General features: G+C 45.6%; 2 protein-coding genes across 2 annotated transcripts in view; one reads left to right on the top strand and one right to left on the bottom strand.

Annotated features, from left to right (window-relative positions):
- LOC120018124 (tRNA (guanine(26)-N(2))-dimethyltransferase-like) overlaps nucleotides 1-1,993 on the top strand; it is a 15,513-nt gene extending 13,520 nt beyond the window's left edge. Inside the window, exon 16 of the mRNA XM_038961129.1 lies at nucleotides 987-1,993. Within this exon, the coding sequence (XP_038817057.1) occupies nucleotides 987-1,055 (69 nt within the window). The 3' untranslated portion in view covers nucleotides 1,056-1,993. The remainder of the gene's footprint in view (nucleotides 1-986) is intronic.
- Nucleotides 1,497-19,948, bottom strand: LOC120018105 (lysosomal alpha-mannosidase-like). The gene is made up of 23 exons (XM_038961097.1): nucleotides 19,824-19,948; nucleotides 19,307-19,409; nucleotides 18,768-18,941; nucleotides 13,586-13,779; nucleotides 12,773-12,905; nucleotides 12,074-12,219; nucleotides 11,785-11,984; nucleotides 11,322-11,442; nucleotides 10,833-10,911; nucleotides 9,269-9,378; nucleotides 8,980-9,087; nucleotides 8,785-8,901; nucleotides 8,427-8,615; nucleotides 8,088-8,185; nucleotides 7,745-7,865; nucleotides 7,459-7,577; nucleotides 7,074-7,175; nucleotides 6,856-6,943; nucleotides 5,983-6,063; nucleotides 5,611-5,835; nucleotides 5,224-5,373; nucleotides 4,726-4,828; nucleotides 1,497-2,314 (listed from the first exon to the last, which is right to left on the bottom strand). The coding sequence occupies exons 1-23, from the start codon at nucleotides 19,935-19,937 to the stop codon at nucleotides 2,211-2,213; spliced, it is 2,979 nt and encodes a 992-aa protein (XP_038817025.1). The 5' UTR covers nucleotides 19,938-19,948; the 3' UTR covers nucleotides 1,497-2,210.

Below are 19,948 nucleotides of genomic sequence, written 5' to 3'. Positions count from 1 at the left end.
GCAAAAGGTTCAGAAAGGTACAGGGAAACACCCCACAATAACCATATAGACATAGTAGAATTGTAAGGCTGCGTTTACACAGGCAGCCCAATGCTGATCTTTTTACACTAATTGGTATTTTGACCAATCAGACCAGCTCTAAAAAAAAGATCTGATGTGAAAAGATCTGATTTGATTTGTCAAAAAGGCTATTAGTAGAAAACTATCAGACTGTGGCTGCCTGTGTAGAGGCAGCCACAGTAATGTTTCACAGGAGCTTTCTCTTTGGTGAAATGTTCTGAAGGGTGTGAGCACACTCTGTTCTTTTCATAATAACACTGTCGGCATAGTAACCGTACACTACCAGAGAACAAGGTGTTCTATCTCCCCAGCAACAGACAGTGGCTCATTAATTATGAATCATAACACTTCAGCTATTATTACGGATACATTTTCCACACAATAATAAACCTTCTAAACGGGCATTGTTAAATACTGGTTATTGGCTTGAAGGGCATTCTAGAGCTTGCAATAGTTCCTATAACACACGGTATATCCACACGGTAGAATTTAAGGGCAATACATATTTTGTTTGAGCTGCTTTTTAAAGTAAGTCTAATTGGGAAAAGTATTGGTATTGTTTTAATTTGATTTTCATAATAGCCAGCTAAGACTGATGGTTGGGTTAGCTAAACTAGCAGGTCTGTTAGCTACAGTAGTTGCCTTGGTAACCAAGCAATCTAGTTAACTTGCTGGCTACTTCAGTGGATGTTGAACACATTTCTAGTGGTGAATATGTTACATTCCAGCCATGGTGTAAAAGAGATGATCAACTCTGGGAAATGATGCAATGCCATGGAAGGTCAGTTCCACTCCGCTAGTGGAACATCTTCTATGTCATTCATTATTTTCCATAGGACACACAGCCCCTCATTGATGTCTTACGTATGATTTGCATAACAATGCATATACGTTTTGCCCCCTTCTCTCCCTTTCCCTCTCTCCAGGGGAAATGCACACACGGTGAAAAATGCTGTTACTCCCATGACCCGCAACAGACTGACAAGATGGAGTGATGGTGGAGCGAGTCCTTCCTCCTCTCTTTTCTTCCCTCCCACTTGGTATCCTCATGTCCAGCTCAGCAGAATCTGTCCACTGTAAGGTATACTGGACACAATCATGGCTAAGCAACCAGGTGAAACTCCAGGCCCCAGACATAACTAACGTTGAACTCCGGTTATGACTCCGGGGTGAAGTTTGCCCCTTGGTACAAATCTAGGATCAGCTCTCCCTCCCCCAATCCTCTACATTACCATTAGTGGGGAGAATGCAAAACTGACCCAAGATCAGCATCTATGGGCAACTTCATTCCACAACATTATGGGATGTCTAGTTAGCCCTGTATTGGAAATCCACATATTGGCTTCATACTGAAGTGAAGCATCAGTTATGTTTTATTTATGACTGTTGTGACAGTCTAATGCAAGTGTGGAGAATTCATTTGTTCTGGTGAAAAATAGCTTTTACTGATGGTTCATTTTTATAACAACTTGTATAATTTCCTATGTGCTTTGACTTCCATTGTAATCATGTGGAGGAATGGGTGAGTGAATACACACTGGGTTTAATATCAGCTGCACATTGATCACTATGATTTAACACAAAAGCTGTGTTTACACAAGCAGTTCAATTCTGATCTTTTGCCACTAATTGGTCTTATGACCAATCAGATTGGATCTTTTGCCCATAATTGGGCTGCCTGTGTAAATGCAGCCTAAACCACTCATTTTTAAAAAGGCATTCAATTACGAAAGGCGCATTCGAGATGAATAAAAATCACTTATGGCACAGAATATTCACTCAGCATTGTAGAAAATATATATTGGTAACAGGTGTGTGTGAATAGTTGGTCACTAACATATCAACAATAAGTAGTTCTGGAAAATGTCTTTGAAATGGAAGGTTGTGGTTTTGGCACTAATATTACAATAAAGGGATTGTTCTTATGCTTCAAGCTCTTTTATAGAAGGTTTTTAAAACCCACTCCTGTCAACTGAATTATGACAAGAAACATGATAATCCTGTTCATCATCTTCATGTACTCACACCCCAAATTATTTACATCCAATCAAGGCAGTGAGTTCATAATTGTTAAGCCACAGGGATTGGTTGATTGCTACTGCAGTGCTGATTGGTCATTGGCTAGTTCTGGAATGGAGGTTGGTGATTGACTATCTCTGCCTGACACGGAGCAGGAAGGTGCGTATCTCCATGGGCTTGAGGTTCACCTCCCACACAGAGGGGTCTCCCCCTCTCTTCGGCAGGGGCATCTCACCTGAGGCAAACGGAGACAACAGGCATCAAGTTCTGTGCAATGAACAGAGCAACAAGCCCAGTTTCACAATGCAATGAACAGAGCAACAAGCCCAGTTTCACAATGCAATGAACAGAGCAACAAGCCCAGTTTCACAATGCAATGAACAGAGCAACAAGCCCAGTTTCACAATGCAATGAACAGAGCAACAAGCCCAGTTTCACAATGCAATGAACAGAGCAACAAGCCCAGTTTCACAATGCAATGAACAGAGCAACAAGCCCAGTTTCACAATGCAATGAACAGAGCAACAAGCCCAGTTTCACAATGCAATGAACAGAGCAACAAGCCCAGTTTCACAATGCAATGAACAGAGCAACAAGCCCAGTTTCACAATGCAATGAACAGAGCAACAAGCCCAGTTTCACAATGCAATGAACAGAGCAACAAGCCCAGTTTCACAATGCAATGAACAGAGCAACAAGCCCAGTTTCACAATGCAATGAACAGAGCAACAAGCCCAGTTTCACAATGCAATGAACAGAGCAACAAGCCCAGTTTCACAATGCAATGAACAGAGCAACAAGCCCAGTTTCACAATGCAATGAACAGAGCAACAAGCCCAGTTTCACAATGCAATGAACAGAGCAACAAGCCCAGTTTCACAATGCAATGAACAGAGCAACAAGCCCAGTTTCACAATGCAATGAACAGAGCAACAAGCCCAGTTTCACAATGCAATGAACAGAGCAACAAGCCCAGTTTCACAATGCAATGAACAGAGCAACAAGCCCAGTTTCACAATGCAATGAACAGAGCAACAAGCCCAGTTTCACAATGCAATGAACAGAGCAACAAGCCCAGTTTCACAATGCAATGAACAGAGCAACAAGCCCAGTTTCACAATGCAATGAACAGAGCAACAAGCCCAGTTTCACAATGCAATGAACAGAGCAACAAGCCCAGTTTCACAATGCAATGAACAGAGCAACAAGCCCAGTTTCACAATGCAATGAACAGAGCAACAAGCCCAGTTTCACAATGCAATGAACAGAGCAACAAGCCCAGTTTCACAATGCAATGAACAGAGCAACAAGCCCAGTTTCACAATGCAATGAACAGAGCAACAAGCCCAGTTTCACAATGCAATGAACAGAGCAACAAGCCCAGTTTCACAATGCAATGAACAGAGCAACAAGCCCAGTTTCACAATGCAATGAACAGAGCAACAAGCCCAGTTTCACAATGCAATGAACAGAGCAACAAGCCCAGTTTCACAATGCAATGAACAGAGCAACAAGCCCAGTTTCACAATGCAATGAACAGAGCAACAAGCCCAGTTTCACAATGCAATGAACAGAGCAACAAGCCTAGTTTCACAATGCAATGAACAGAGCAACAAGCCCAGTTTCACAATGCAATGAACAGAGCAACAAGCCCAGTTTCACAATGCAATGAACAGAGCAACAAGCCCAGTTTCACAATGCAATGAACAGAGCAACAAGCCCAGTTTCACAATGCAATGAACAGAGCAACAAGCCCAGTTTCACAATGCAATGAACAGAGCAACAAGCCCAGTTTCACAATGCAATGAACAGAGCAACAAGCCCAGTTTCACAATGCAATGAACAGAGCAACAAGCCCAGTTTCACAATGGAATGAACAGAGCAACAAGCCCAGTTTCACAATGCAATGAACAGAGCAACAAGCCCAGTTTCACAATGCAATGAACAGAGCAACAAGCCCAGTTTCACAATGCAATGAACAGAGCAACAAGCCCAGTTTCACAATGCAATGAACAGAGCAACAAGCCCAGTTTCACAATGCAATGAACAGAGCAACAAGCCCAGTTTCACAATGCAATGAACAGAGCAACAAGCCCAGTTTCACAATGCAATGAACAGAGCAACAAGCCCAGTTTCACAATGCAATGAACAGAGCAACAAGCCCAGTTTCACAATGCAATGAACAGAGCAACAAGCCCAGTTTCACAATGCAATGAACAGAGCAACAAGCCCAGTTTCACAATGCAATGAACAGAGCAACAAGCCCAGTTTCACAATGCAATGAACAGAGCAACAAGCCCAGTTTCACAATGCAATGAACAGAGCAACAAGCCCAGTTTCACAATGCAATGAACAGAGCAACAAGCCCAGTTTCACAATGCAATGAACAGAGCAACAAGCCCAGTTTCACAATGGAATGAACAGAGCAACAAGCCCAGTTTCACAATGCAATGAACAGAGCAACAAGCCCAGTTTCACAATGCAATGAACAGAGCAACAAGCCCAGTTTCACAATGCAATGAACAGAGCAACAAGCCCAGTTTCACAATGGAATCGCTACAATAAAGCAGGTCAGCGGTCTTCACTCGTCCTAGAGGGCTGAGGAAGCAGAGTTGAAGGAGTTTGTTAGACCTGTGTGATGTGTACCTGACTCCGCCTTCCAGTCCAGACGCGTCATCTCATCCTTCCACTGATTGGCTGACAGGTTCATCTCGGACACGCCCAGCACGTCCAGAGTGGAGAACAGCTTCTACAGAGAGAGCAGTGTGTGAGTGACTGGACCATCTGCCAGTAACTTCAATATCTACATTGTTTTCAAAGTGGTTTGAAATGAATTAACTTGTGAATAACAGTTGTTACATAACATTGAGACAGGAATGTATGGTATTAGTAAAAGGTTTCACTTTGTTTATGGGTCATATGCATACGTGTGTGAGTTCTGAACCTGTAGGTTGACAGTTCATCTTGCTCTCCCTAGCCCGATACTGATGCTCCAGTCTGAGCAGCACTGTGCGTGTGTTCACCACTAACCTGACAGTGAGACTGAATGCTCCTTGCTCTCCTGGGCTTGCTGCTGGTGCTCCAGCCTTAGAACCACAGTCTCTGTATGGTGTGTGTGTATATACAGTGTTACATATCACTAACCTGCAGATTAACAGTAACAGGCTGGGAATGCTCCTTGCTCTCTGAGGCTTGGTACTGATGCTCCAGTCTGAGCAGCACTGAGTCCTGGTCCCACTGAGACACTGTCAACAGGTGAACAGCAGGGGGCAGCACTGCCTGTAGGCCAGAGAACTAAGGGGGGGAAATAGTTAAACAGGGTTAATTTCAATAGTCCAAAGTGACACGTATTTCATCTGCAGGGCTGATAACTGTTCCTCAATCAGCCTCCTCCTTTCCTAGATTCCTCACCTCTTTCTCAAAATCCATTGGAGAAGAAGGCCTGAGGGGCGGGACCTTCTCCAATACAGTTGATAAAGAGGCAAGGAGAACTTGAAGAAAGAATCATTTGAGATAGAGCCCATCTCTCACCTCCAGCCTGGTACTAGGGTGCAGCTCTCCGTCGGTGAACGTGATGAGAGGCTGCAGTACCACTTCCTGTGCTAGGGGGCGGTGTGTGTCAGCGGCCGTGGCAGGGGGGCTGAGGGAGAGGAGGAGGCGACCACGAACCACCAGGCCTTCTGGGTAAATGTCAGACGTCTCATTGAGGGGCTCACCTACACCCCGGACGTCATCGTACAGCAACCTACGGTGGAGCTGTCAGATGTGACAGTGATAAATGTGAGGCACAAAGATAGACAAGGTGTGGAGCCGGAGGAAAGAGGTGAGATGTGTGAAACACAACAGATGTCTTTGATGCCAAAAAGCTAACACATGAAAAATGAGAGTGTGTGTGTATGTTACCATGATCTCCAGTGATCCATCCTGAATGCTGCCGCCTCCCTGAGAACGGTCCGTCACTACAGTCAGCTGGTCCTTGTCATCCTGCACACACACAGTGTAAGTGTTGATGGAATTTATAAATGAATGATTAGAATATTCCACCCTGAAACCATATAATTGTATGAAATTGATTAGAATCATAAAATTATTATTAATGTGTGTAGTTTTAATCAGTAACATTTATTGTAATTATGTGTGTTGTTTTAGTCAGAATTAGGGTAAAACAATATATCTGTACAATATGTTTCTATAGTATCTTAAACACAGACTGTCTGAGCAAGCTTCGGTGCCGACCTTGGCTATGGGCCACAGAGATTTGGGAGAGGACAGGGAGTGCTTTTCACGGTCCCTAATCTTTGTCGGCTGGGTATTGATTTAGTATGTGCGTAGGATACCTACTGTTGGTGTGTATGTATGTGTGTATGATATCTGCTGTTTGTGTGCTGCTATAAAATGGATGTCTTTGTATTGTGGACGGGAGAACGTTCTCGTGAATAAACTGTACTAACCTTTTGCATAAGCTGAGTCTTTGCCTAATTATTATTAAACCCATGGTCTTACAAACCTCGGGGATTGGTCAAAGCTATTGATTGTTATTATCATTGGGATTAATAATTCTCATGACAGTAAGTCACGATTTACTATTGTCAGATAATATCACATGAATTTGTAAAACAGAGTGAAGAGAACAGGAGGGAGAGTCAAGCGTTTTGAACCAGAAGGCTACCGCAGAAAAATAAACTAAGTGGGAAGAGGAAAAGAGGAAAGGAAAGTGCATGATCATGAGAAGGAAGAGGGAGTGGCAGACATGGGTGTATGACCAATTAAACACACCTTAATGTAAGCTCTAGAGTTGATTGGATAGTAGTTGCCAGCAATTGGCTCAGACTGCCTCAGGTTCCACGTGGGGCGGTAGTCTTTCCTGTCAGAGACAGATATACAACGCATTAGGGTGTATACTGTATGTGTCTGAACACATACTACTGGAATACAGTACTCCATCAACACATACTGATGCATAGATTTGGTAAACACACACACAGGTTCCTCACCGTCTCTGCAGCACCTCTCTGCCATTAGAGTCTGTGTAGAAGACACCAGAGGAGTTGATGCTGCTGTCTAGACGACTTATCACCTCTTTACCCAGGTCATCACTGAGGGGGGGCAGAAAGAGAGAAGGGGGGGGGGGGGGGGGGCAGAGAGAGAATGGGGGGGGGGGGGGGGGTGGAGAGAGAAGGGGGGGACAGAAAGAGAGAAGGGGGGGGGGGGGTGGAGAGAACATGATACACTATGATCTATGGTACAGGAATACTTTCTAGTCTGTTAAAGACTCACTCCTACTGCCAGACATGCACAGGCTGTCTCAATAACACGCCATTCTCCTTCCAGTGTATTATCTGTGACCAGGCCCCATGTGGCTCTGAGCCCCTTCCTCACCCTATAGGCACCGGGCCTACAGTCCACTCCAGTTCTAGAGCCCTGCTGTCTGTGTAGAGACGGACCACCTGAGAGACCCAGGGACTGAACCACTGTCTCACCTCCTGCACCACGGAATTCTGATGGGGAGGAGGGGGGCATAAGACAGGAGGAGGGGGTTAAGGCGGAGACAAGAAATTGAGATGACTGGAATGAATCTCTTGAATGTTTAGTGGGTCTTCTGCATATTGAATTATTGAAACACATGCAAGTAAATACACTACATGAAGTATGATGTAGTAGGTACCTGTAGTGTTTCTATCTTAGCCGTCTTGCTGATGATGAAGGGGGTAGAGGTGTTCGGTCTGAAGATGTAGGCCCCTGACATCTGAATACTCTCTGAGTTGTTACCATCGCTGGCGTTGTACCTGGAGAAACACACACAGAGCAAAGATGACAGAAAATCCCTCAATGTAACAATGCTAGCACACAGTGAGAGTAAAGAAGAAGGGAAGGATGGGGAGAGAGACTGAGGGAGAAATAATTAGGGAAGGGTATAGAGAATAGGAAGGAGTGGTAGAGAGAAATGGAGAGGTAGAGAGAGGGAAGGGTAGAGAGAAATGGAGAGGTAGAGAGTAAGTAGTACGGACCAGTAGAAGTTCTGTGACAGTTTGACAGTCTGTTGTGTCTCCAGGTTACTGAGGCTGCTGAGGAGACCCGTCTCTGGGTCAAAGGTCACCCTGAGAAACTAGAGGAGACACGTCAAATTGACAGAACAGGTGACATCCAAACCTAAAAACCTAGATACAATACTTTTCCAAACCTAAAAACAACCCTTTTCCAACTGAGTTTATACATTGATATGTCTTCATTAATGGAGACATTATACATTTTGGAATATTCGTCTCCATTGATGACATGATATCAATACATCAAATATTTGCTTTCATAGTAGAAAGTAAGTTTGTGTACAGGCATAAGACCCAGACCTTGTTCTGTACAGCCTTGGGAGCCCTGGGCAGTGGAGAGGACTGTGGAGATGGAGGCCCGTTCTGAAGCAGGGAGACAGAGTAGGTGCTGTAGCCCAGGGGAGGGGCCTGAACCTGGAACAACAGCTCGTTGACAGCGTACCCCCTGCCCCTTCGCACCGCCGCTGTGGCCTGGGACACTGGGACCACCTGAGGGGGTGGGGATAGAGTGGGGGGGGGGGGGGGGGGGGGGGTTACGGAACGGACAAACACACAAGTCGTACACAAAACGCAAATACACACACAATTACATAACTGTCATAACAAAGGTTATTGAACAACTACATATGACAACCATTATCAGAACAGACAGACCAACCTGACTGTCCACAGCCTTGCCCTTAGGATCTGAGATACTGTAGGCTGTCCCGTTGACTGGCAGTCTGACTGGCCAACTGACTGGACGAGCTAGAGGGTTGTACACGTTCACTGAGAACTGACAGAGAAACATGGAAAACGGAATTTAACTTCACGGAACCAAAGAGGATTGTGAGTGTACCCGTGTGCGTGTTACCTTCTTGCTGGTCTCTGTGAGGGGACACACACTGATGTTGAGGTGTTCACAGTAAACACGAGGAGCAGATGATCCACTCAGAGAGGATAGAGTGTTACTGACCAACACCTGGGACAGAGGGGATGAGAGAGGTTACACACTGTACAGTAATATTCTTTATTTAGTCTGTGTCCTATAGTCCTCCACACACTGGGGAGAGACAGATGGAGAGTCAATCATACACAGTTAATCTAATAAGAGAGACTGTATGGATCAATAGAAAGAACACACACACACACACGGTAGGTACCTGGCAGTGTGCCCAGCCGTTGGCCAGTCTCCTAGCATAGTCGTTAGCAACGTGTTGCTTTTCAGTCCCGGATACAGCGTCGTGATGCTGAGCCACTGCCATGGCCTTTTCTACCAATCACAACACAGAACACTCCCTGTCAACCTTGCCGTCCTCTAATCCGCTTCAAGCTTATTAATAAGAAGGATGCTAGTATTAATAAGAAAGAGGCTAGTATTAATAAGAAAGAGGCTAGTATTAATAAGAAGGATGCCAGTATTAATAAGAAGGAGGCTAGTATTAATAAGGAGGCTAGTATTAATAAGAAGGAGGCCAGTATTAATAAGGAGGCCAGTATTAATAAGAAGGATGCCAGTATTAATAAGGAGGCTAGTATTAATAAGGAGGCTAGTATTAATAAGAAGGAGGCCAGTATTAATAAGAAGGAGGCCAGTATTAATAAGAAGGAGGCCAGTATTAATAAGAAGGAGGCCAGTATTAATAAGAAGGAGGCTAGTATTAATAAGAAGGAGGCCAGTATTAATAAGGAGGCCAGTATTAATAAGAAGGAGGCCAGTATTAATAAGAAGGAGGCCAGTATTAATAAGGAGGCTAGTATTAATAAGAAGGAGGCTAGCATTAATAAGAAGGAGGCTAGTATTAATAAGGAGGCCAGTATTAATAAGGAGGCCAGTATTAATAAGAAGGAGGCCAGTATTAATAAGAAGGAGGCCAGTATTAATAAGAAGGAGGCCAGTATTAATAAGAAGGAGGCCAGTATTAATAAGAAGGAGGCCAGTATTAATAAGAAGGAGGCCAGTATTAATAAGAAGGAGGCCAGTATTAATAAGAAGGAGGCCAGTATTAATAAGAAGGAGGCTAGTATTAATAAGAAGGAGGCTAGTATTAATAAGAAGGAGGCTAGTATTAATAAGAAGGAGGCCAGTATTAATAAGAAGGAGGCCAGTATTAATAAGAAGGAGGCCAGTATTAATAAGAAGGAGGCCAGTATTAATAAGAAGGAGGCCAGTATTAATAAGAAGGAGGCTAGTATTAATAAGAAGGAGGCTAGCATTAATAAGAAGGAGGCTAGCATTAATAAGAAGGGTGCTAGTATTAATAAGGAGGCCAGTATTAATAAGAAGGATGCCAGTATTAATAAGAAGGAGGCTAGTATTAATAAGAATGAGGCTAGTATTAATAAGAAGGAGGCCAGTATTAATAAGAAGGAGGCCAGTATTAATAAGAAGGAGGCTAGTATTAATAAGAAGGAGGCTAGCATTAATAAGAAGGAGGCTAGCATTAATAAGAAGGGTGCTAGTATTAATAAGGAGGCCAGTATTAATAAGAAGGATGCCAGTATTAATAAGGAGGCCAGTATTAATAAGAAGGAGGCCAGTATTAATAAGGAGGCCAGTATTAATAAGAAGGAGGCCAGTATTAATAAGAAGGATGCCAGTATTAATAAGGAGGCTAGTATGGACATTGAAACAGTGTCTGACTGCCACTAGGCTTAGTCAACTCATGTAGTGATGATGAAGTAGTGCACTTGAATGTGATGAAAGTGTGTACACTAGGCACTTACTCAGGGTGTCACTGTCTCCAGCTCCAAAGGGACCTTTCCTTGAGATGGGACCACCAAGGACCTCCAGCTGATTACACGTCTGTGAAACCAGAGGAGAGGAATGATGCATTAACCAAGTCTCCAGACATGGCCTCAGTGTGGGACTACTCAACTGTCATCCCTGAGTGAATGTCTGGTGGCTTTGTATGAAAAGTGTACAAGCTGTCAAATCCATGATTCCTCACCTCCCTCTGGAAAGCTCATTGGAGAAGAGGCTCCAAGTCCCTCCCCTTCGACCTCCTCCTCCAATGAGGAGGAATCAATGGCCGCGTTCGACATACAGCCAACTTTAAAGGCACGTCGAGACTGACTAATCTACAAATCACCTTACATCATCAATAACTGCTCAATATGACTTGTAGATCAGTCAGTCAGTCACAACTTATCCATGACACATCACGGTTTTGAGGCTTTCAGACAAAGCCATTGTCTGAGGTTTGAGTAGTGTACCTGCAGGTAGCTGTTGCTGATCCTCTCATAGCGTTTCAGGGCTGGACGGCTGGTGAAATATCCTGTCCAGAAGTCATGAGCTGAGTCAGCATAGGGGAAGAAATCATCCCCTTTTAGAGGCCTGGCGGGGGGGTCGGGGGGGGGGGGGGTCAGGGGTGGTGGAGAGAGAGAGAACATTTAAATGACCTGTACATAATTTAAGGTAACAGGAGGGAGTAGAGAACATTGACTTCAGAGCCATTACTCTGACTAGCTAAACATAGTTTAGTATAGTATTCTAACAGCATCATATAGTTAATATAGTGGTATAGTACCATGTGAGGTTAGCCCTGTGTAGCTCCTGTAGGTAACAGGAGGGTGTAGAGTAGAGAACGTTGACTTCAGAGCCGTTACTCTGACTAGCTAAACATAGTTTAGTATAGTATTCTAACAGCATCATATAGTTAATATAGTGGTATAGTACCATGTGAGGTTAGCCCTGTGTAGCTCCTGTAGGTAACAGGAGGGTGTAGAGTAGAGAACGTTGACTTCAGAGCCGTTACTCTGCTTCTGGTTGACGTAGCGAATGAGCTTGTCCAGGTTCTTATACCACAGGTTGGCGTTCTCATACTGGAAGTCTGACCCCATAGTCATTATGATGTGGTTGGTTTTATACACCAATGCCTGGTGCAGGGGAGAAGAGAGAGAGTGTGTTATTATTATGACTAACCTGTGTGTGTGTGAACGACCTGTATATGTGTGTCATCTCTAACCTGTGCCTGTGCGATGCGGAGGAACCTGGTCACCACATCGTCAACATTATAGTCCTCCAGATCAGGGTCGTCTCTGATTGGTGGATCGTCACATGACTGGTCCCAACAGAATCCCTCCGGAGGGTTGTACCCGTTAGGGAGGATACCTGGAGGAGAGGGGGCTGGGTTAGGCTACTGGGGTGCTAGGGGTCAGGGTTCATAGGTGGGAGGTCAGGATTGATCACATGACTGGTCTCAACAGAAGCCGTCGGGAGGGTCGTACCTGTTAGGGAAGATACCTATGGGAGAGGGAGCTGGGTTAGGCTACAGCGGTGGCTAGGGGTCAGGGGTTGAAGGTGAGATCAGTATTGATGAAGGGAGAGGGGTTTTGTCTAGAAGGGATACAGCTTTCGTCAAAATTGACTTTTCGTAGCAGGTTAGGGGAACTTACACTTTTGACGTCAATTTGACACAAGCTGTATCCCATCTAAACATTGACCGGGGAGACGGGTGTTAGACTATAGACTACACTTGAGGGGGGAGAGAGGACAGATGTTAGTGCCGAAAGGGAAAGAGTAATATTGATGAAGAAATATGGGATATCCCAGGTCTATTGCAAAAACTGAATAGGTTGTGAGCAATATGACAGAAAATATCTAATGGAACGACTACGTGAAGCTGTTGCTATATTGCTAGAGGTTGAAGGTCAAAGGTCAGTACCAGTGAAGAGGTCAGCCATAGGGGGGGTGAGGCTCTCGCTGGCCCTCCACAACATCTCCTGTTCCCTGGCTACCATCCTCCTGCTACGATCCTGGTAGTCCAGACGACCAAAGAAGAAGCCGTCATAACCCATCTAGAACAGAGAACCATCAGTCAATACAACACACACAACAACATGGTTTCTTGTCCCACACACCGGGTAGGTGCAGTGAAATGTGTTGTTTTACAGGGTCATCCATGGTAGTATGGTGCCGCCTGGAGAAAATTTGAGTTTGGTGCCTTCTAAATGTTTTACCTTCTCGGCTCGGGTATTCAAACCAGCAACCTTTAGGTTACTGGGCCAAGGCTCAACACTAACCGCTAGGCTACCTGCCACCCATTCAATACAATAAACACAGTAAGGATGCTAATCGTCCCTCTGACCTTTGAACTGAATGGAAAGATGAGGGAGACTCGTATCGTGTTATTTCTGACATGGAAAACTTTGACTACATTTGTTTTGCCCCACTTCTATTCCCAACTTGGGAGCCCACAAGAACCTTCTGACACTGACAACCTTTCAACAGACGAGAGTCTTGGATGGTTGTACTAGATCTATTCAGACAATGGATTAAGACATGATGGAATTGGAGTGGAAGAGATTTACCTGGGCAAGAATAGACAGAGAAAGTCTGACAGACAGGATATTGTGAGGTAGGAAAAAAGACAGGAGATTGTGGGTTGTATTCAGTAGGAACCAAACTGGCCAAAACAGGGAGGGACCAACCAGTAATAAGAAACATTACTGTGTGCACTAATGAATACGACCCGTACCTGTGCGAACATGGAGGCGTGCTCGCGGGCGTGTCCGAAGGGGTCGATGTGCCAGGCGACGCGGGGGCGACCGCAGTGTCCGAACGTATCGTTGAGGAACCGCAGGCCCATAGTCATCTGGTCTATGACTGCACTGTAGTGGGTGGTGGCCTCGTCACTCATACACCAGCCCCCGTTCACAAACTCCAACCGCCCTGAGAGGACGGAGGGGGACAAAAGTGATGAAAACAGCAATAAAGATTTATTTAACGTAATATGACTTAATCACAGGTTAAAGGGGTTATAACTGTTTATAACCTCTGAATAGCAATTTACATCTGTTCAATAACACCACCAATAGCAGTCACACTCAGGTGAGAGAGATGCTTTATCACACCTACATCCCTCCTCTCATTAACCTGCTGTCTGACTGGCTCCTTCACCAGCGGTAGAAGGTGGACTCTACATCTTTATAACACCTACATCCCTCCTCTCATTAACCTGCTGTCTGACTGGCTCCTTCACCAGCGGTAGAAGGTGGACTCTACATCTTTATAACACCTACATCCCTCCTCTCATTAACCTGCTGTCTGACTGGCTCCTTCACCAGCGGTAGAAGGTGGACTCTACATCTTTATAACACCTACATCCCTCCTCTCATTAACCTGCTGTCTGACTGGCTCCTTCACCAGCAGGTAGAAGGTGGACTCTACATCTTTATAACACCTACATCCCTCCTCTCATTAACCTGCTGTCTGACTGGCTCCTTCACCAGCGGTAGAAGGTGGACTCTACATCTTTATAACACCTACATCCCTCCTCTCATTAACCTGCTGTCTGACTGGCTCCTTCACCAGCGGTAGAAGGTGGACTCTACATCTTTATAACACCTACATCCCTCCTCTCATTAACCTGCTGTCTGACTGGCTCCTTCACCAGCGGTAGAAGGTGGACTCTACATCTTTATAACACCTACATCCCTCCTCTCATTAACCTGCTGTCTGACTGGCTCCTTCACCAGCGGTAGAAGGTGGACTCTACATCTTTATAACACCTACATCCCTCCTCTCATTAACCTGCTGTCTGACTGGCTCCTTCACCAGCGGTAGAAGGTGGACTCTACATCTTTATAACACCTACATCCCTCCTCTCATTAACCTGCTGTCTGACTGGCTCCTTCACCAGCGGTAGAAGGTGGACTCTACATCTTTATAACACCTACATCCCTCCTCTCATTAACCTGCTGTCTGACTGGCTCCTTCACCAGCGGTAGAAGGTGGACTCTACATCTTTATAACACCTACATCCCTCCTCTCATTAACCTGCTGTCTGACTGGCTCCTTCACCAGCGGTAGAAGGTGGACTCTACATCTTTATAACACCTACATCCCTCCTCTCATTAACCTGCTGTCTGACTGGCTCCTTCACCAGCGGTAGAAGGTGGACTCTACATCTTTATAACACCTACATCCCTCCTCTCATTAACCTGCTGTCTGACTGGCTCCTTCACCAGCGGTAGAAGGTGGACTCTACATCTTTATAACACCTACATCCCTCCTCTCATTAACCTGCTGTCTGACTGGCTCCTTCACCAGCGGTAGAAGGTGGACTCTACATCTTTATAACACCTACATCCCTCCTCTCATTAACCTGCTGTCTGACTGGCTCCTTCACCAGCGGTAGAAGGTGGACTCTACATCTTTATAACACCTACATCCCTCCTCTCATTAACCTGCTGTCTGACTGGCTCCTTCACCAGCGGTAGAAGGTGGACTCTACATCTTTATAACACCTACATCCCTCCTCTCATTAACCTGCTGTCTGACTGGCTCCTTCACCAGCGGTAGAAGGTGGACTCTACATCTTTATAACACCTACATCCCTCCTCTCATTAACCTGCTGTCTGACTGGCTCCTTCACCAGCGGTAGAAGGTGGACTCTACATCTTTATAACACCTACATCCCTCCTCTCATTAACCTGCTGTCTGACTGGCTCCTTCACCAGCGGTAGAAGGTGGACTCTACATCTTTATAACACCTACATCCCTCCTCTCATTAACCTGCTGTCTGACTGGCTCCTTCACCAGCGGTAGAAGGTGGACTCTACATCTTTATAACACCTACATCCCTCCTCTCATTAACCTGCTGTCTGACTGGCTCCTTCACCAGCGGTAGAAGGTGGACTCTACATCTTTATAACACCTACATCCCTCCTCTCATTAACCTGCTGTCTGACTGGCTCCTTCACCAGCGGTAGAAGGTGGACTCTACATCTTTATAACACCTACATCCCTCCTCTCATTAACCTGCTGTCTGACTGGCTCCTTCACCAGCGGTAGAAGGTGGACTCTACATCTTTATAACACCTACATCCCTCCTCTCATTAACCTGCTGTCTGACTGGCTCCTTCACCAGCGGTAGAAGGTGGACTCTACATCTTTATAACACCTACATCCCTCCTCTCATTAACCTGCTGTCTGACTGGCTCCTTCACCAGCGGTAGAAGGTGGACTCTACATCTTTATAACACCTACATCCCTCCTCTCATTAACCTGCTGTCTGACTGGCTCCTTCACCAGCGGTAGAAGGTGGACTCTACATCTTTATAACACCTACATCCCTCCTCTCATTAACCTGCTGTCTGACTGGCTCCTTCACCAGCGGTAGAAGGTGGACTCTACATCTTTATAACACCTACATCCCTCCTCTCATTAACCTGCTGTCTGACTGGCTCCTTCACCAGCGGTAGAAGGTGGACTCTACATCTTTATAACACCTACATCCCTCCTCTCATTAACCTGCTGTCTGACTGGCTCCTTCACCAGCGGTAGAAGGTGGACTCTACATCTTTATAACATCCTACATCCCTCCTCTCATTAACCTGCTGTCTGACTGGCTCCTTCACCAGCGGTAGAAGGTGGACTCTACATCTTTATAACACCTACATCCCTCCTCTCATTAACCTGCTGTCTGACTGGCTCCTTCACCAGCGGTAGAAGGTGGACTCTACATCTTTATAACACCTACATCCCTCCTCTCATTAACCTGCTGTCTGACTGGCTCCTTCACCAGCGGTAGAAGGTGGACTCTACATCTTTATAACACCTACATCCCTCCTCTCATTAACCTGCTGTCTGACTGGCTCCTTCACCAGCGGTAGAAGGTGGACTCTACATCTTTATAACACCTACATCCCTCCTCTCATTAACCTGCTGTCTGACTGGCTCCTTCACCAGCGGTAGAAGGTGGACTCTACATCTTTATAACACCTACATCCCTCCTCTCATTAACCTGCTGTCTGACTGGCTCCTTCACCAGCGGTAGAAGGTGGACTCTACATCTTTATAACACCTACATCCCTCCTCTCATTAACCTGCTGTCTGACTGGCTCCTTCACCAGCGGTAGAAGGTGGACTCTACATCTTTATAACACCTACATCCCTCCTCTCATTAACCTGCTGTCTGACTGGCTCCTTCACCAGCGGTAGAAGGTGGACTCTACATCTTTATAACACCTACATCCCTCCTCTCATTAACCTGCTGTCTGACTGGCTCCTTCACCAGCGGTAGAAGGTGGACTCTACATCTTTATAACACCTACATCCCTCCTCTCATTAACCTGCTGTCTGACTGGCTCCTTCACCAGCGGTAGAAGGTGGACTCTACATCTTTATAACACCTACATCCCTCCTCTCATTAACCTGCTGTCTGACTGGCTCCTTCACCAGCGGTAGAAGGTGGACTCTACATCTTTATAACACCTACATCCCTCCTCTCATTAACCTGCTGTCTGACTGGCTCCTTCACCAGCGGTAGAAGGTGGACTCTACATCTTTATAACACCTACATCCCTCCTCTCATTAACCTGCTGTCTGACTGGCTCCTTCACCAGCGGTAGAAGGTGGACTCTACATCTTTATAACACCTACATCCCTCCTCTCATTAACCTGCTGTCTGACTGGCTCCTTCACCAGCGGTAGAAGGTGGACTCTACATCTTTATAACACCTACATCCCTCCTCTCATTAACCTGCTGTCTGACTGGCTCCTTCACCAGCGGTAGAAGGTGGACTCTACATCTTTATAACACCTACATCCCTCCTCTCATTAACCTGCTGTCTGACTGGCTCCTTCACCAGCGGTAGAAGGTGGACTCTACATCTTTATAACACCTACATCCCTCCTCTCATTAACCTGCTGTCTGACTGGCTCCTTCACCAGCGGTAGAAGGTGGACTCTACATCTTTATAACACCTACATCCCTCCTCTCATTAACCTGCTGTCTGACTGGCTCCTTCACCAGCGGTAGAAGGTGGACTCTACATCTTTATAACACCTACATCCCTCCTCTCATTAACCTGCTGTCTGACTGGCTCCTTCACCAGCGGTAGAAGGTGGACTCTACATCTTTATAACACCTACATCCCTCCTCTCATTAACCTGCTGTCTGACTGGCTCCTTCACCAGCGGTAGAAGGTGGACTCTACATCTTTATAACACCTACATCCCTCCTCTCATTAACCTGCTGTCTGACTGGCTCCTTCACCAGCGGTAGAAGGTGGACTCTACATCTTTATAACACCTACATCCCTCCTCTCATTAACCTGCTGTCTGACTGGCTCCTTCACCAGCGGTAGAAGGTGGACTCTACATCTTTATAACACCTACATCCCTCCTCTCATTAACCTGCTGTCTGACTGGCTCCTTCACCAGCGGTAGAAGGTGGACTCTACATCTTTATAACACCTACATCCCTCCTCTCATTAACCTGCTGTCTGACTGGCTCCTTCACCAGCGGTAGAAGGTGGACTCTACATCTTTATAACACCTACATCCCTCCTCTCATTAACCTGCTGTCTGACTGGCTCCTTCACCAGCGGTAGAAGGTGGACTCTACATCTTTATAACAACTACATCCCTCCTCTCATTAACCTGCTGTCTGACTGGCTCCTTCACCAGCGGTAGAAGGTGGACTCTACATCTTTATAACACCTACATCCCTCCTCTCATTAACCTGCTGTCTGACTGGCTCCTTCACCAGCGGTAGAAGGTGGACTCTACATCTTTATAACACCTACATCCCTCCTCTCATTAACCTGCTGTCTGACTGGCTCCTTCACCAGCGGTAGAAGGTGGACTCTACAGCTTTATAACTTCTTCCTGACATGTTTTATAAAGGCTCTATAACCCCTCTCTGGGCTCACCCTCATTGACTAGCTGTTTGACAGTGTTCTGCATGTCATCAGTCTGTTGTTTCCACCAGCGGTAGAAGAAGGCTGTCTCTACGTAGATGAAGCGTCTGTCAGGGTTCTTCAGCAGCTGGTCCACCACAGAGTCCAGAATGTACTGCACCCCCGCGTGCTGGATGTCATTACGGTCTGGAACGACGACAGGCAGGTTACATACACAGGTTAGACACACACACACACACACACACACACACACACACACACACACACACACCACACACACCCGTGATAACACGTATGCACACATGATACAACATCTATCATGCGGTTCACATCCACCCAGTCATGAGGTTTGAACTGTAAAACCATGTGATTCTAGGTTATTGTAGGTGTTATGTATGCCTATAATAAAATATAATAAAAGCCTCACAACTATGGTTTTAACAATGGGTCAGTTTAACTTTTAACTACCACCTTGACCTATGACATAGCTGTTTATGAGTGTGTTTGTGTGTGTCGATGTGAGCCACATGATAGATGGGGGGGGTACAGACCGCCATAAAAGTATTGGTCCACGGTCTTGAGCCAGCCGACGTCGTCGTGGGTGTGGGGCACCAGATGCACGTTCAACATCCCAGGCTTGGTAGCATGACATGACTAGGATGTGTAGTACACACAATGGGAAAATAATTAGGGATTTTAGCTGGTGGGCTAATGTTATGGGAAGGAGAGGCATATCAGAGGCTACTTAGCTTTACAAAAATTGTAACGTTGTAATTGTAATTTAATTAAACCACCAATGATAACAGTGCAAGACCAGACTTAGTGCAACACTGGCTAGATCGAATGTGATTTGTAGCTTCCATTTCACGTTTTATGTGGAAGTAAAAATCTGTTATGCCAGGAATATAACTTCTGCTACTGTGGTCTCTACACGAAAATGAAAGTGTTTGAAATCGGCTAAACCTGGAAACAGTGAAGAAGTTTATCAAAGCTGCTATACCAATACAGTTTTAAGTGTTACATTTGCGTTTTTATTCACCACAATAGGGATAGGAACTATAGACGTACCTTGTATCCACATGTCGGACTTTCTTGGGGTGTTTGACGGACGGGAAAGCCCCAAACGCCGCTTTGAAATAATAACAGGAGGAACACAAACGGTGTATACACCGGAGTCGCCATCTTGGAAAACA

Source organism: Salvelinus namaycush, chromosome 2, assembly GCF_016432855.1.
Source record: "Salvelinus namaycush isolate Seneca chromosome 2, SaNama_1.0, whole genome shotgun sequence".
Classification (NCBI taxonomy): Eukaryota; Metazoa; Chordata; class Actinopteri; order Salmoniformes; family Salmonidae; genus Salvelinus; species Salvelinus namaycush.
Note: the sequence above shows the minus strand (reverse complement) of the source record. Positions and strands in the feature narration are given on the sequence as shown.